Source organism: Dermacentor variabilis, chromosome 1 (assembly GCF_050947875.1).
Source record: "Dermacentor variabilis isolate Ectoservices chromosome 1, ASM5094787v1, whole genome shotgun sequence".
In the NCBI taxonomy this organism is placed as follows: Eukaryota; Metazoa; Arthropoda; class Arachnida; order Ixodida; family Ixodidae; genus Dermacentor; species Dermacentor variabilis.
In genome coordinates this window covers 187,326,376-187,344,204 of record NC_134568.1, presented here as the reverse complement: position 1 = coordinate 187,344,204, position 17,829 = coordinate 187,326,376, and the positions used below count along the sequence as shown (strand labels likewise).

Here is a 17,829-nt window from a genome sequence, read left to right as displayed (position 1 = left end):
ACACAACAGCGCACTCAGGCCTGCTCACACAGTAGTCATTGAGTGCTTCATGGCTTCCAGGAACGACATGCTGCCTCAAAGAAACCATTAATAATGATGCGCGATCCACGAAACGCAAAACTGACGCTCACTCAGCGTGGGCGCAGGTACACAAATCAACCGGCCAAAGCCCCTGCACCCTTCCAAAACGTTTCCAGGGGCGTGCGGCAGAGGGCAGCACATGAAAATGAAAAAAGGCGGATTCAAAAAGCGGTCGCACTGCGTCTACTTGGCGAGAGCTGCTGCGAGGAAAGGACTGGGGAATGTGGTCCGACCCCGAAGGTGGTGCAGACGTCTCAAAGCTAGTAGCTCCATGGCTGCCACGAGGGATGAAGTGGATAAATAGGCAAGAGACACACGCTCCAATAGTCTCAAAGAACTAGCTGTAGTTGGCACACGAGAAGTATGCGTGCGTGCAATTGGTTCGACTATGCTGGTAGTTAATGGCTCTCAGAGTCGACTCATCCTGTGTCATTAGTCAGGCAAGAGGGTCCAATTTCCCCATTTGTTTTATTCGTATTTGGGAGCGCTTTGCGTGCGTATCCTTCAGGAGTACAGTTTCAAAGGGTTCCGTTTGCTTTCAAATGATTCACTGAAGTTCGTGCTCTTGTCTGTGCAGACGATCTAGCAAATTTCCACATTGATAAGAAGAGCGCGGAGACTGCCCTAGTGATTACGAAACTTTTTTTTTTCGTGGCGCAAGCATCGTCTGAGAAAGTTCTGGTTTCTGATTCGGGCAGTAGTGTACGACGCCTTATCACTAGGCCGAGATTCGATGGAAATATGATCTATATGACGAAAACCGTGATAGATCCCCATCTGATATGACGTGTACACACTGATTATGCATGATTGGACCGAACAAAAGAAAAATTTTTATTTCTGATTCGACGTCTTCTCGCCATTAGCCCTCGACTACTGGTCAAAAGTTTTCGGGCTGCACCCACTTCACCTACCTGTCACGCGATGTCACAAAACTGCAAAAAGTCACCGCGTCATAGTGACGTGTACGTGTTAAAGATGCATTAATATGCCGAACAACTGAATTTTCTTCTGAATAGCTGCAGGCTGCCCCGTTCCGCAAGGAATAAAAGATGGCTGCTGCCGATCGCACAGGCACTGGCTACTCGTACCTGCCGGAGAGCATGGCTTTATTTGCGTATAATAAAACCTTTTGCGCGGCCGTGTAACGCTTTCGAGCACTTAGGGCAAGCTTACGACCTCGTTCTGCCAACTCTTCTTTGATGAGGATCCGTTTTAGTGTCATTCTTAAGCTTCCGTTGCATTCCGCCACGATTTTCGACCAGCCACCGCCAGCTAAGTAAAGGAAAGTGGACCAATCGCAGACGCCGGCACCACCTTCTTCATCCGGTTATCGATTTTCAGTGCAGTGGCTCGGCCCCATCGAATCCATCTTCACTTTAGCGTGCTCCTCGCCTTTTGTCAGCCAATTCGATAATGAAATCTTAGCAATTTAGGCAATGCTATTCGCTTTGAAAGTAAAAAAAAAAGTGACCTCCTATAAACGAGGAGCGCGTTTCATTGAGCTTTTCAAACGACGTTGTGGGTTACCGCCCGATGCTTGCAGCGGTGGTTACGTAAATTTGCCGTCAGGAGATTTTTAAAAAATCACAGATTGGAATAGTTATACGTTATCGAGTACATTCATTGTTTGGTGCTAACACAAACATGAGCATATGCCATGATCATTTTAATGTACTTCTTACTGTTCCCTATCCATTCTAGTGAACTTTCCAGTATCATCGCAGCTCCGACGCCGTAGCAGAAATCTTCCTCGAGGAAGTGCTTATGCACACCTGAATTGTAGCCGATGGCTAGCTGATTGCCGCTTTTAATTTTCGCGATCCAAGCTTCACGCAGCTTCTTGCTGTGCGGGTACGTGTGAATAAGGCTGACACCAGGCTCCCTTGCGTACGTCCGGCACTTCAGCACCGAACAGTATCCTACCACGCTGCACGACTCCAAAAGCAGCCACTACCTATTATAGTACTTTCAAATGCTGTCAAGCAGATACCCAAGGCGGGAACACCTCACCACTTAATCAGAACCGCAGTGCAGGTGGGACTTTAAATTTTCGTTTTCAGTTCGCTTCGGCGCTTCCGAAGCAGCCGACGCGGCCGTTGTGTCCACGTGATCCCTCATGCCACGTCACGCAGACGGTGGCGCCAGCTTTTCCAGTGGTGGAGCTCGCCCCCAATAGGCGGCAAAACATTTAGAAATATAGATACAAACATAGATAGCCCCGGAAAGTGCGTGAAGTGCCTTAAGAATGCTAATCGCATAACAAGAAAATCTCATATAATGCATAGGTAAGACCTTAAATGCTCCTCCTGAATCGGACGTTTCCGAGAACACTCTACAATTTATTTATTGGATGTTGTACAGCGAATCTGTTGTTGATCGGGATTTTTCGTGTCCGCGCTCGGCGCTCACATAAAAATATGGGCCGATCCTGGAGACAGTGAGCAGAGGCGGGAGGCGCACTATGTGCTGCTTCTGCAAGAGGCATCACACGGCATCATCAGATGACATCATCGCTTGACGAATACGTCATTGCGTGGCGTCACGTATGACGCAATGACGTCATCATATTACGTCACCCGGCGATGTCGCCGAGTCACGATGCCGTTATTCTCGTATATATTCTAATTATAATCCGCAGCTAGCACGTCTGCAGCTTGTGGGTAAGTCGTACTTTAGGAATTTTTTTACTGAATTTACTGTGAGAAATTCGATTAGTTCATTAAGGTACTTGCGCTCGGTGGAGGGCCTATAGGAGAATGAGGATGTATGCTGCACTTCAGCACACGTGCGTGCGCGCGTGACGTACGTGTGTTCAAAATGTATCTGTCCTTGATGCGTGGGCGCTCTGCCAGTTGCGTCTGTCGCACAGTGTGTGCTGCGACCGAAATCGACATTATAGCAAACACTGTCGAAAAACCGTACCTCCACCTAGACGCCGCGGCCAATCAGACAGTCCTCAAACGGCAGCTGGAAAAGGGCTGTCTTTGAGTTTCCACATAACAGAAATATGTTTTCTAGTATATTCGAATTGCAATCCGAAACTATCATGGCTGCAGCTTGTGTGTAAGTCGTACTTTACAAGTTCTGCCTTTCTATACTTTCTCTCTCTCTCTCTCTCTCTCCGACGCAATTTACTTTAGAAAATTTTAATTGGTTCAATAATGCTCTTTTGCTTAGCGGAGGGCGTAGAGGAATGAGCATGTAGGCTGCACTTCCGCGCACGTATGTGCACCCGTGACGTTCGTCTTGTCTATCGTCGGCAACAGCTTCGCTGTGCATCAACTTTTAAAGGCTGGAATGGAGGCGGATTCTTTCAAGAAATCGAAGGCTTCGGGAGTCTATTATGGAACTCTAGATAATTATGAATTATGAAGAGAATACAAGAAGTTGTGTGATTTGCCTCACTCAGTGACAATCAACACGCTTTTAGTTGCATCCTCCTATGGCACACCCGAGCATTTTAACGCGACAGCGTTAAGGAGCTCGTGTCGCAGAAAAGCCGGTGTCGTCGGCGTCCGCCGTGAGCGAAAAATGGCGGAAGACAATTCATAAATAAAACAATTTGCAAGATGGGATGGGTGGGAATAGAACCAGGGTCTCCGGAGTGTAAGACGGAGACGCTACCACTCAGCCATGAGCTCGGTGCTTCAAAGCGGGACAAAAACGCCTCTAGTGAATGCGGTGTTGCCTTAGAAACGTACCGTGGAAAGTTATACTGCAGTGTATATCGGTAATTATGAGCATGTAAATTACAGAAGTCGCAGTTAAAGGCGTAGCGAAGTGCGTTTCCGCTACATTTCTTCTGCGCTTGGCGCGCACGCAGAGCCATCTTGCGGCAAACACAGAAGACCCCCTCCTCGCAATGTACGGCGCTGCCCCTACAGGTGGCGTGCCACGCGCCCGCGTCTCCCCTTCGTCTCGTTTGAGCGAATTGGAGCCGTGCGGGGACCGGTGCGAGGATGCCCCAATACCCTTGCATTTAATAAGTTTTCTCGCTCTCTGCCCTTCCAACTTCCAGCGTGCATCACTCGAACCCTCGTGTTTAGGCGACGCGGCTCCTCTTTCCGCTCACAGCGCGATTCCTAGATGCAGCGTCCGATGCGGGACGCCTCTGACGCGATCGCTGCGCCGTAGCGCGACTGATGGGAAAGCGTCCCCTGCGACGTGTGCCGCGCTGCAGGCGAGAGTAATGCGTCTGCGTGGTGCTCCCACGCGAGATAGAGGACGATCCTATCGAGGCGTCAGCCACATGATCGCGTCCGCCTTCATGGCGCGTCGCGGCCCGGCTGTCCGTGCCGATCACGACGTTTGGCTCGCGTGGATCGTTTCTCCCTCCGAGACACCGAGTTCATTGGTTCGTTCCGCTTGCTCAGGCTCACGTTTCGTCTTTGCGTGACTCAAGAGCATGCCGAGCGAATGAGTGGGCGGTGCGAACGGAGTGCGATAACGCTATCGCGTTCCACTCTTGAAGGCGAAGCTTAAGCGACCTCCAACTTCTTTAGACTATGGCTGAAGTTAACAGGTACACTCTCTACATGTTTTACATTATAACCGGTGCATGACAACGCCTCCTCATTATTTCTAACGCTCGCTATAACCACTGACCTGTTTGCCCCGCATGCTATAAATGCTGAAAACTATCAGCGCAGATAAAGCTCCAAAACACAACACGTGGAGGCTTGCCGAACTGCCTGCTGCTGACCGGGGTCCAGCCGTGATGCATTATTGCACTCCAACCGCAACATCTAGTTTTGTGGTCCCCATGGCAACCCCCTAGTGACTGGGAACTCCATGGTAACCCAGCCATGGGTTTGGCAATCCCACAGTCATGGCAACCCCCACAGTAACGCAGCCATGGGGTTGGCAATCCCACAGTCATGGCAACCCCACAGTCATGGCAATCTCACAGTCATGGCAATCCCACAGTCATGGCAACCCCATGGTAACCTAGCCATAGGGTTGGCAATCCCACAGCCATGGCAACACCACAGTGACTAGAAGACACGAAGGTCAGGTCGTGTCCGCCATTCACTGCTCTGGTATTCGCAGCTATAAACTACGATGGAGCACACACACAGCCGACAAGGCTTTCCTTTGTTGAAACACGTAGCTAGTGGACAGCATAACAAACGAGATGTATCGTGTTCCAGGGGCGATAGCCAATATGTGCCACTTGCTACCGAGCCGTTGGCGGCGTTTCTTTGCTCCTTTGTACCGAAACTAAAGACGCGTGGTGACGCTACCTTGAAATTTGCGCAACGTCTCCCGGTGATTTTGGCAGCGTCTGCTCGACACTAATAGCGGTTTATCAATGCACAAAGATTACAAAGCCCCTTTAAAGTAAAATAAAAATACTTAATCTATTTATCTTTTGTGGACTTCTACTCCTTAAGAAAGACCCGAATATGCGATAATTTTGCGAAATCCGAGACGTAAGGCTTATGTTCCCAATCCCCGCCGGTTTGGGTGAAAAAAGTTCACAGAAACCTTGACCTTAATTTTCTCTCATATTAAGCAATTCTTGCTGCATCAGTCAAATGCAGGTACAATTCTGGCAGAATTATGTACCAATATTAACTGATACAGTGTTTATATGATAGTGTCCCATCTCAGTGTTATATAATAGTGTCTAGCATCTCAGTGTCACTTGTGGTGGCACTAAGTGGAACTTAGCCAGAGGCTACTGTACGACCCAATATCGGTGGCTTAGCGGCTATGGTGTTGCGCTTGCGGAGCACGAGGCCGCGGGATCCATTACCGGCCGCGGCGGCCGCGTTTCCATGGGGGTGGAACGCGAAAACGCCCGCGTCCCATGCACTGGCAGCACTTTAATGATCCCCTGGTGGTCAAAATTAATCCAGAGTCCCCAACTACGGCGTGCCTCATAATCAAATCGGGGTTTTGGCACATAAAACCCCACAAATCAGTTCAGGCTATATTGTACGCGCAATCACCCGCGTGCCACTTCGTCTCCGCACCACGCGTTGTCCAATGCAGTTAGAAAATTTGCAGCCGGATGTTGCTGCACACTAAAAGCTCGGCGAGAAAAGTCGTCTGCATAGGCCAGAGTTGAAATTAATTCAGGGGCCGAACCGCGTATACCGCATATATAGCACATTGCTCCAAAAGGACACGGCCAGACAGGCCGTCTCACGGGGGGCCAAACTAAACGCAATATTCCCGTACACTCTTCACGTACAGGCTAGACGGCCCGAGATAGGTGATGGCACGCGCTGTGTTTCCGTACGCCTAGTGCGCATTGATGCTTCGAGGCAGCTCGAAGGACAATTCGTTCGCAGCAGCTGCCGCTCATTATCACGCCAGCGTTCCGACAGCGAGTGTCCGCGGTCAACGAGTTAGATGTGTTTGTGTTTACGTGTGCGCACGTGATAATGCGCTTATTAATTTAGTTAGGAAGCAAATGTTTACAGCAGTTTATGCAGCTGATAAAACTATTAACTTTACTTCGTATGGCTGTCTCATAATTTGCTATCGCAATCAATGCTTCGCCTTTCGGGCGAAATTGCGACTTTTATCTTTCTTTTTATTTCTCTTTCTTTCTTTTTATATGTTGTGTTGTTCTTTTCGATGGTTATAATTGGGAGTGTGAGTTGTGTGCAAGGCCGGGTTATGCGCGCAAAAACACGACGGGAACGAAGTGAGTGCTGGCGCGGGCCGCCCACATCGTGGACGGCGTGCCCTGAGGACAAGCCAGTGCCAATTAGGGTGCTACATACTGCGTCACGATGACAACTCACCTGGCCGTGGTGAAGGTGGTGCCATTGCCAGAGCCGAACGTGGAGGCGGCAACGAAGAGCGAGATGAGCACTGCCGCCGGCCCCAGCACGTGGTTGCCGAACCGCTGCACGGGAGACACACGGCGCGTCTGTCAAGAATAGCTCTCGCGCAATCACGACAAGTCTCTCGCGTGAGACCTGTCGTGTGGTACCTGACAATGAGAACGGCTGCAATGTAGTTCAGCAAGCGCAGCAATTTTCTCCTCGAGTGGACAGTGCAGCGTCCGCCGCCTGCACCGCGTTCTTCGATTTGAAGTCCGTGCAAGGCAAGTTCTTAACGAATTCGCGGTTCTCCTGCGCTCGCTACACTTTGGACGTGCAAGGCGTGGTGAAAGCACTCGGTAGCAGTAAACATGACGCGCAGCGCGAGTTCATTCATGGTGCGCGAACGTAAATGTCTGCCGCTTTGGTTATAACATTAAGCATGTGAGGCACAAGTTAGACGCCTGAATGGTTGTGAGGGCATGTTGATTGTGAGGAACGAGAAGGTACAGAAAAGTCTCGTCATGCTGAACACGCCGGTTCGTGTCAGACCACCCGAGCTAAGCGGCATTGTGCTCGGTCGGTCCAACTACTGCGCACCGGTGACACGTGTGGTTTCCGGGTCTCGATTTACCCTCGCGATACATCGTTTGTAGCAGCCAGGCGCCAAGCTCCACGTCACTGTCGGATGAGGGCGGCACGTGCAGCTCAGATGCGTCACCGCGTGCACGCACAATCCCCTTTGTTTGCGCTGTTCTGCGCCGTGCGACCCTCGCACACCGAGTGCCGCTACGAGGTTCGCTTAAGCGGAACGCGGCGCCGACGTTCTTGCGGCGCCTGCATAACGATTTCCGTTTTCATAACAACCTGCTTATAACGCATTTCGTTTTTACCACCAGAAGGACGGTTGTATACTCAATCCGTGCCGCTGTGTTCGTAGCATCAGTTGCAATGATTAATGGAGGAACAAAGTAAAGCACAGACGTTCACGAACTCGTAGGTGTCACGCGACGTCGCTGAATAGCGCCCAGTGTACAGGTTCGATGCGCGAAGGATCCAGCATTTAGCTACGCGCGCCCGCGTCACGCATACATGCACCGATTCCCATGAGCTCAGAGATGCCTTCTGCAAATGTCTCGGCTCTTTGCGACACGTAAACGCATCCCCTGCTTCACCTATTCTCACTCCCACAGCATTTATGCCAATCTATACAGTGCGTTTCTATATGCCATGGCAATCCGTACCACAGCCCCAGTAATTTTTTTTTTCGCTTCCAAGACATAAGAAAAAAGCGTACAAATGTTATTCGTGCTACGCCACTACGGATTAATTACCTGCCCAGGCGGACATCATTTGAAAAAAGAAACATTAACTAATTAAACTAACCGAATTAATAAAAGTCCTACTTACCAACCTACTCCGATTGGCGCTGTTACTTCGTTACATCATAGTTAGTTCAGCAGTAGGCACCAGACAGACCACTTTATCGCGCCGTATACAGCCAAGCTTCCTTTTACGCCGCCCTACTCACAGGGTGGTTACAGTGCGAACCACGCTTCACAGTACTGCGTGTGTAATCGGCTAAATTGAACGAATCATTTGACGCCAGTTATTTCGGTCAACGTGGTCATGTTGAAATTTAAAAACACGGAACTACACCTTTATGACGATTCCCTTCAAGTTTCCAATATATATATATATATATATATATATATATATATGTCCTGTAAATTTGGTAACTATAGAAAGTTAATTAATGCAATTAGGTTTCAGTAAGCGAATAACTTTGCTTTTTTGTTCTTTCTTTTCTTTTTTTTTGCGAATTATGTCCGCCTGGGCAGATAATTAATCTGTAGTGACGTAATTCTAGTAACTTCTGTGGATTTTTTTTTCATTAATAGTGTTAGAAGAAAAAGAAATATCTGCATATTGCATAAAGCCGTTGTCAGCGGACGTTACATTGGGCCTGTGGCGTGACTGTAAATCTAGTTTTCAGGTTATCCAGGCCTTTTTCAGATTACTTTTTAAATAGTACCAGCATAGGCTCTAGATTATGTGCATATAGGCTTGGCCTGTTATGTGTTTTACCGTTTCCCTCTGTCGTCATCGCCACTCATCTTGTACCACCTTCTTTCCCCTTCCCCAGCCCACAGTAGCTGGCAGATGAATGTACCTGAGGCCGACCTCTCCACCTGCTTTTCTTATCAATGAAAATTACCCGCCGTGGTTGCTCAGTGGCTATTGTGTTAGGCTGCTGAGCACAAGGTCGCGGGATCGAATCCCGGCCACGGCGGCCGCATTTCGATGGGGGCGAAAACACCCGTGTACTTAGATTTAGGTGCACGTTAAAGAACCCCGGGTGATCGAAATTTCAGGAGTCCTCCACTACGGCGTGCCTCATAATCAGAAAGTGGTTTTGGCACGTAAAACCCCATAATTTCATTTTTTTATCATAAAGATTGCAAACTATACCTCGGTTGACAGGTGCATAGGTATGGCAAGGTACATGGCCTTGTGTATCTACCAGCTCTATCGAATTGCAAATCAGACTTCGGCAGCACATCTTCAACACCGGTCAGACCGTCGGCTCCGTGGAACTAAACACACGGTCAGTTCCCGAGAAACGTCAGGGCGAGTTGACCGACCTGCAACGCACTTGCTTTTGGCTCGTGTCGATTGAGTGTTCGCGTATTTTGCGGAGATGCCGAACGAGTTTCAAGCAGCAAACAAAATAATCCGTACCACAGCGACGGCTTCGGAAGCGAGCAGTTCTGTTGCAGACATGACGCTCATGTAGGACACGTTGATGAGAACGTAGCAGAGAGTCACCAGGGGAATCCCGATCAGGATGGAGCGGGGTAGGTTGCTGCAAACCACATAGGGGAACCACAGGAACCCTTCACTGTAGCCAACTGCATTTTATTTCGTTTGCGTAGTCCATCCGCTATATTTTTTCTTCATTCACTAAGGCATCTAAAGGTAAAATATTTGCTAAAGGTAAAATATTTTGGCACTTACACGTAAGGGTTGATCAACTCTTCCGTAATGTAGTTCAAGTTATTCCTGGAACATCAAAACAAGGATATTAGTCATCGAGATTCTCGTCTTTGCTTAAGGCAGTCTTAAACTTAATGTAGTTTCCTATTATCTTTCCTACCCGCACATTTCCCTTCACGTTATGCATAAGCGGTCTCTACTCAAGCTACGCTGGTTTTGTGAGCATGCGCAAAAGCCTAGCGCCTAACCCTACCACTAAATGGCCAAAACTGTCCAGACCATCCGTCGTAAGCCCACAGTCCGGAGTAAAAGGCAGTGGCAACGTCAGACACCGATGAGGTAGTCCCTTGAAAACCAGTGGCCAGGTACTGCGTGTGGCCTGCGCGGCGGAAAGAAGTGGGAAACGCTGTATCTTGTGGCTACTTCCTCTGGTTGGGCGGTTGCAACGTTAAGAGCACCGCCTCCAGCCCCACTTTTCCTCTCTGACATCCCGCAAACATTCATCTTCAGATATTACGTAATTCCGGATCAGGCAAACAAACCCGAAATATTTTGGTCGGGCATCTGAGCATTCCCAGTTATACGAAGAAACAGACAGTGAAGCAGGAGAGAGCGCGAGGGAAATTAATTGTGACATTTAATTGAAATGTAGAAATAGCAAAGTCAATAGAAATCAAAGTGGTCAAGTTTCAGGTCCGTTAGATTCACCCTGCACTTCGGGAACTAGTTCCCGCCAGTTCTTGCTCGTGCGAAATGAACACGGCACCCGCTGCACCAACGCTGCACTGACGAGTGTAGGGAATGCTGTGAACTACACGAACTGCACGGCGCCTGCACAGAGTAGAACGAATAGCGACGTGCAGGCGCCGCCATGTTGAACTGGCGAAATTAATGGCGAAGGGCGGCACCTCGTGAACTAGTTCAGAGAGTGCAGTCGAATCGAATGGACCGGAAGATAACGTGCCAGAGCCGCCGCTCCGCATGGCTGTGACCAACAAAAAAAAAGAAATCGAGCCCCCCGGATCCCCTTACTTTTCTCGCTCTAAGCATTTTATAATAAATGTTTATTCAGAAGATGATAATGTGTTTGATGCGTCGAGCCTCCACGCATGGAGACACCAAATTCAGGTGTTTACTACGTCCAGAATCGTATGAAAAGAAGCCGAACAAACCCTTTTATAGAACTAACCCTGTATGGTCAACAAAGAAAATTGTCACGAAATATCATCTGTTAAAAGAGCAGTCAAACAGATGTAGACGGATATTAGGAATTCGCGGCGAGTAAAGAATCAGAGGTCTGTTTCAACATGTTCCACAACGAATATGATTTGGTTTCTTGTACAACTCAGTATAGAAAAAACGAGCTTCGTATGTGCCTAAGTTTGTAAGCCGAGTCATATTATTTCATCAAACCATATTTTATATGATTTCGACAATCGAATGATCTAAAGCAAAATCTCAAAGGAATTTGCGGTGGCGCGAGTCCACCGTATGTTCGAAATCCTTTTAGTTACACCATAGTTTACTTTCCCGCGTATCCTTTGTGGCACTCCTTGTAAGTACAGGTTTGACGGCGACGGGTTGCGAAACGCTCTCGTGAGTTGGCATTGTGAAATCTGCATATATGCACACGCTCTCACCGAGGCATATATACGTTCGTGAGTCGCGACAGCTGCTGTTTCTCCTGGCCTGTAGACCAGTCGGGACGTATAATGCTGATGCTTTTTATTTTATCTTCGCGAACTTTTAAAATTTCATTACTAGAACAAGAACAAAGTGCATAGTGGATAAACCTTGCCGTTCAATATACAGATTGAAGTGCGCGTCCTGTTAACTTAGGTTTCCTAAATCTTGAACCAAAAATTTTGCATTGTATCTTGTACTCCCGACTCCTTCGTTAGCGCTTCCGGGCTGCAACATGTTGAAATAAATAAATAAATAAATAAATAAATAAATAAATAAATAAATAAATAAAGAACACGGCCAATATAGTGTAAAGATTCCTTTCGCACGAATATATTCCTTTCTTATAATCAACCGTTCACGACCGGCCGATCTCGGTGATAACGTAGGTGAGGTGCCGGTCGGACCACTTACCAAGAGCGAAAAGGAATAGCATTGGAATAGAATCGCTGCATTATCCCGGTCCAAGATTCCCAAGGTAAAATTACCCACTACTGGTCAATTTTACCTAGAGAAACTGGGCCTGTACATTCATAATGCAATTCGTACACGCTTGGTAAGAGACGTCCGTAGCCAGTTGTGACGGCGGACATACTATTAGCGATGGCGCACAAAACAAAAACGACTTTGTGAATTAGACCCCTTGATTAAGAACCGTGCAGTGCGTTAAATCGTAAGTCTTGAGCGCCAACTCAACCTACGCATGATTGCAGAGGCCTGAGGCCGAATTCACATATCTTTCTGTTCGTAAGTGCTCTTTGCTATTGGCCGGCTGCCTTCGGTATGGGAACATGTACAACATCACGATTGACATCTGCTCTTACGACAGTTCCAGCGTAAGAGCTGCGTGTGTCTATGTGTGAAAATGGGCCCTGATTTATCTATTCGTACATAAATGTTTCTTTTTTTTTTTTTCGTGACACAGTGGGACAGTCCGCCGGCAAGCGTTACCATGGTCGAGATGGCATCACTATTGGCGGCAAGTGCAACGTTTATCCACCGGAAAACAGGGAAAGCGCTCCTGAATCGGTGTTGGGGCCCAAATAGATGTTGCAGCATGCGCCAATGATTGTTGTGTAGGTGCACGCACCTTTGCCTATCATGACCATTCCAGCGATGATGATGACCGCCACGGCCACGAGCTTGGTGACGGTGAAGATATTCTGTATCCGAGTGGCCAATTTGACGCTGTAGCAGTTGACGAACGTCACCAGGCCTACAAAGTGGCACATAGTACACAGGGGTCAGCTCGCCCGCTCCATTTTCCCGCAGTCAGATGCCCGCATTCGCGTTTCGTGCATGGGCACGGAGCTGGCCGCACCATCACTCAACAGCAGGGCAGGGACATACTGAAAGGTAGGGGCTCCCGCTATCCGAGCAGTTACAGCGACAAAGCACACAGGGATGTGAGACGAGTGCTTTGAATATTTTATGCTCAAGACGGCGGGTACGCTCACTTTCATTCGCTTTAGGGTGGCACATTTTTGATAAGGTTCCGCGGCGCTACAGGCTCCTCTGTTCCCCTGTACTAGGAGAGCCAATGCAAGACAGCTGCAAAACACTCAGTCCCTGCTTAAATTAAGCGCTGCTATTGGCTCTGCCGGGTATCCCCTGGAGCAAACGCGCAAATCGTGGCAGCAGCGCTGTATTTCTGTTGCCTATATGCATGGCCGCTCGGGGAATCAACGCTTCAGGAGCTTCCTACGCGTGCTCAGCCTCATGCGTTAAATAGTGAATTCTATGAACGTTTCAAAATGCTTTCAGTTTGGGAAATGTTCTGAACTAAACAATAAACAAAACACGTCAGACACCCCAATATGCAACGTAGGACAAGAATGATACACATAATACTGAAACGTAAAACTTAAATAAACATAGGGTTAGAAAAAAAAAAGGAAGGAAACAATCCTGGGGTGAATGTGAACGCGCTTGCGCGTGTAGTATCTTCTGTGTGCGAACAAACCGACAGAGAACTCAGCGGGCGGCGCCACAGTTACGAGGCCGAACACAGACGTCAGTGGGACAGAGCTGAAATAATTAATTAAATATATCAAACTTTTCACTAATGATTTCTGCTTAAAACGCTTATATTCGGAAGTATGAGATTATTCTAATAATTTGGTGTTCATATCACAGCCTATATTGGGCTACCTTTTTTTAAACGCGCTGTAAAACTTCTCAGTAAAACAAGGAAAAAATAGAAAGGAAGACCTGCGACCGGGGACGTCCCTCCGCGTCTGCGCTATGAAGTACGCAGGTGAGCAGCCCTGGCTGTAGCTACATATCGAGCGAGCAGCTGCGAAAGGCGTGCGATATAAACCCCTTCATGTATGGGCACAGCTTTTGCCGCGGTTTTCCAGCCGTCTTTCCTTGAAGAGTCTGGAAAAGCACACGTCATGATGCAAAGCCTAAATTGTGCTGCGTTTGGATGATTAAGTGCAAACTGTGACGAGCATTGTACTAAAAGTAAATGTGCATTGAATGTAATCTTGTTTACTGTTGTTTCTAGACATTAAAAGCTGTAATTAAATCCCTTTACTTGGACAGCATTTTGTGTGTGTGCTTGTGCGTCGTCAGTCCAGTCAAAGATAAGACTGCTCAATTTTCATCGACCGTGTAGTTTTAAGGCTAACAAATGTGACATTAGAGTGACTCGATTAATTAATTAAAATTAAATTCTCGGTTTGACGTGCCCAAAATCACGATACATTTACGAGACACGCCATAGTGGGGGACTCCGGATTAACTCTGACCACCTGGGGTTCTTTGACGTGCACCCAATGCAAGGTGCACGGGCGTTCTTGAATTTCGCCGCCATCGAAATGCTGCCGCCGCGGCCGGGTTTCGATCCCGCGCACTCGGGCTTAGCAGGGCAACGCCAAAGCCACTACGCAAGTAAGATATTGATGAAGGCTAGTTGGTTCATATTTAGAACTGAGGTTGAACAGCGCGAATGTCCTTGTGCAATGTCCTCGTGCTCTTGTTTTACTCGCGCTGCTCAACCTCAGTTCCACTACGCTACCACAGCTATAGAGAGACTTGAGTTCGCCCCTGCTTATCTGTATGCTACCAGCCTTTTACAGCCCTGAACTGCGTGAAGCTTCTAGTAGTCAACCGGGCGCCCTTGGAAAGTCACGCGTCCATGCACGAGAACGTTCGAATCCTAGTCGAGCACTGTCGTTTTCCTGCGCTGCACGAATGGTCCGCGGAACCTGGCAAGTAAACTTACTGCTCATACGTTGCAAAACAGCGCGAACACTCGCAGCGCGGTACATTCGCGTCGTCCAGAAAGTGCAGCGAGACAGCCTTGTGGACAGACTCTGCAAGAGCGCAGGAGAGAGAGAGGGCGGTTCAGTTTGCGGCCGAGCGCAGTGTGCTCACAGATACATCCGGCGGCGACCATCTTGGTAGGCACGGGCGGCGTGTCTCCGCATTCGGGGAAGGCTGGCTGCACGATGTACTTAGCGAAGCTGAGCGCCATGATGCCCAGGCCAGCCGGTTTGAGCAGCAGCACCGTGGTCCAGGCGTGCAGGAAAGCCGGCACGGGCTTCAGGCCACCGCGCGCCGGAGGGTCACCCGCGAACGCCGTCAGGATGTAGATGAAGTCGCCGCCGGACTTGTGGATCATGGTGCCCAGCTCGGCCAGCGACAGCGCACCTGTGGTCGCGCAACACTTCCCCATTTATTACACGCACACACGTCAGATCTACACCACCTCGCAGAGTCATGGCAGCTCTCTGTGTAAGCATGTATATACCGTGCGGCATGTCTATGGGGTGCGGATATCAGAATATTCAACCCCAAGGCACGTACGCGCCCAATTTTTACATTCAGAGGTAGTTACGATTGCAACTTGACTGTTTTATAGCACATTCGGTAATAAGCACAATGTACTTTGTCTTACAGATAAGCTATCAGCACATGCGGTGGCGCCTTATGAAGGCGTATGTACAAAATTGCGCGCCATGAGCACAGTCAAAATGAGTACATTTGTCTGTATGTATCAGTGAACCACACTCCCCTCCATCGCGGACATTTCGCATCTCAGCGTGTGAACTCGCGGCTGCACCAGCTGTACACTTTATTCATGTGTGTACAGGGTGTCCCAGCTAGCTTATTTGGCCAGAGTTGAAAAATATGCGAATGCCGCGTAGCTGGACAGAGCCAATGTAATGTTGTTTACCGTCGCTTGCAGATAGGAAGATTATTTTTTTCATTCTGCCTAATTGAATTATTAGTCTTAATTAAATATTCTACTTCTCAAATATTGTAATTAGGTGAAAGGTGTAAATGATAAAATTGTAGAGCCACATGAAAAACTCCCAATGCAGCTTTCTGTTGCTCAATACGTGCTGCATAAAAGTGTTTTTCCGAGCGGGAAAGGAGCCCGCGAATGCACGCACAATTGCCGCGCTACTGGCCGTTCGAGGTACTTGAGAGCTCGTAAAAACCACTATTTCCGCTATGTGTGCACGAACCTCGCCCGCGCTTACGCGGGACAGAGAGCGAATCGCGAACGTATATTGTTAAGAACGGCCAGCTGCAGTGCAAGTTTGCCAGCCATTTACGCCAGCGGTGGCAACCTCATCTTGGAACGCTGCCGCCAACCTCTAGCCACGGCGTGACTAAGTCGACTTTGTGTCGGGAACAATGCGCGCATCCTCCACTCTCCGTCGCTTCAGCTAGGATGCGCTTGACGAAGCAGTCTTTGTGCTGAAACCGCCACCGTTACGCTCTAGCCTCGTCGCCGTTGTGACTGAAGGAGTTCGACGAAGCAGGCTTTGTGCGCAACACGACAACGCGGACCGGATCTGCTACGGGTGGGGGAGTTGCCGCGGGAAAGCCGACGAAGGCTCCTTCCCACGCGCCGACCAAGACGCAAGACAATGTGCTACCCGGACGCGCTACCCGGACGCGCTACCCGGGACGGCTCAGAGTTCTACGAAGCCCCTCTGACGTCGGCTCCGGACCATTGCACCTGCGTGCGTGCGTGCGTGCGTGCGTGCGTGCGTGCGCGCGTGTGTGTGTGTGTGTGTGTGTGTGTGTGTGTGTGTGTGTGCGCGCGCGCGCGCGCGTGTGTGTGTGTGAGCCCTCATCCTCCTCCAAGTCGAGAGCCCGCCTCCTCCAAAAGGGCGGGTCATTTACAATGACGTCGAACTATGACGTCGAGCGGAGTGCATATAAGCAGCGATTGTCGGCTGCTAGAGTGTGCTCGTTGTTGTGCTCGAAATGTACTCGTGAGCTGTGTGCTCGTAAGCTGTTTGCTGTATGCTCGTCTTGCGGGCTCCATTTGGGAGTCACGCTAGACTGTCGATGTATCTCATGTTCAACTGTAAATAACATGTAAATAAATCCTGCTCTCCTAAGTCCCGACGAAGAGTCAAGCTCCTTCCTACAGCTACGACTGCCAAATCTTACACCTGAATGGCAGCGGTGAGATCGGCCTACAGCTCGTAGATCGTCCGACAACTCTAAGAAATGGTGGCAGCGGCGAGATCGTCCGACGAATCTTACAATATGCTGGCGCTCTGTCCTCAGTAAGGGCTGGGAAGCTGTTTGCAGTTTTTGCTTTCCTCGTTTCACGTGTAGCATGAAGTTTAGACGGTGGGTCGGGGTATTCGATTTATATATCCTAACCTTCCGAAGCATCGAGTAATGCTTTAATAGCGATGAAGCTGCTTATTAACTCAGTTGAGGTCACGTGAGCCAGACAAGCGAAGATTATCGCTCGTATAAAGTTGTGCGTGCAGTCTACCGGGGTACTTTCCGTTCAACTGCAACTACGCTTTCATAGCATCGGATAGATCCCAACTATTATATACGTTCACTGGCAGCATACTCGACACATGTGATGATGAAAACCGCGAGTTAGTTCCTGCAGTTTTGCACCGCTATAGAATAAAAACAATGAGGCAGGCTTTCTGTATAGCCTGCACCTTATCCATTCCGTCGGTGACTTGACACCGGAAACAACTGACCAGTACAAAAACGAATAATTTTATTCTCGCTCGCTATATGTTAATAATACGCATCTATAATTAATTACCAGAAGTTAATCAATCCCCTAACTTCTATTCGCAGCTAAAGTCAAGCGAAGCCCCGTAAGGCGCGGCCCACTGCCCCACTAAAATGTGCCTCGAACTTACTTTTTCCCAACACGTACGTCTGAACACAAAGAAAGCGTCTAAACCGTACAGAGTGGTGACAGAGACCGGAAGCTGGAGTTTCAATTCGCCACAGCCACTCGGTCTTTTTTGTCGCGCTGTATAGCGAAGGATCACCGGTA

At 48.8% G+C, this 17,829-nt stretch overlaps 1 protein-coding gene across 1 annotated transcript in view; it reads right to left on the bottom strand.

Moving 5' to 3' along the window:
- Window positions 1-17,829, bottom strand: part of LOC142589789 (b(0,+)-type amino acid transporter 1-like) — a 147,367-nt gene that overhangs the window by 16,177 nt on the left and 113,361 nt on the right. The window contains exons 4-9 of the mRNA XM_075701376.1: window positions 14,925-15,200; window positions 12,634-12,759; window positions 10,140-10,239; window positions 9,882-9,926; window positions 9,606-9,729; window positions 6,843-6,946 (exon numbers count right to left, since the gene is read on the bottom strand). Of these exons, the coding sequence (XP_075557491.1) occupies window positions 6,843-6,946; window positions 9,606-9,729; window positions 9,882-9,926; window positions 10,140-10,239; window positions 12,634-12,759; window positions 14,925-15,200 (775 nt within the window). The remainder of the gene's footprint in view (window positions 1-6,842; window positions 6,947-9,605; window positions 9,730-9,881; window positions 9,927-10,139; window positions 10,240-12,633; window positions 12,760-14,924; window positions 15,201-17,829) is intronic.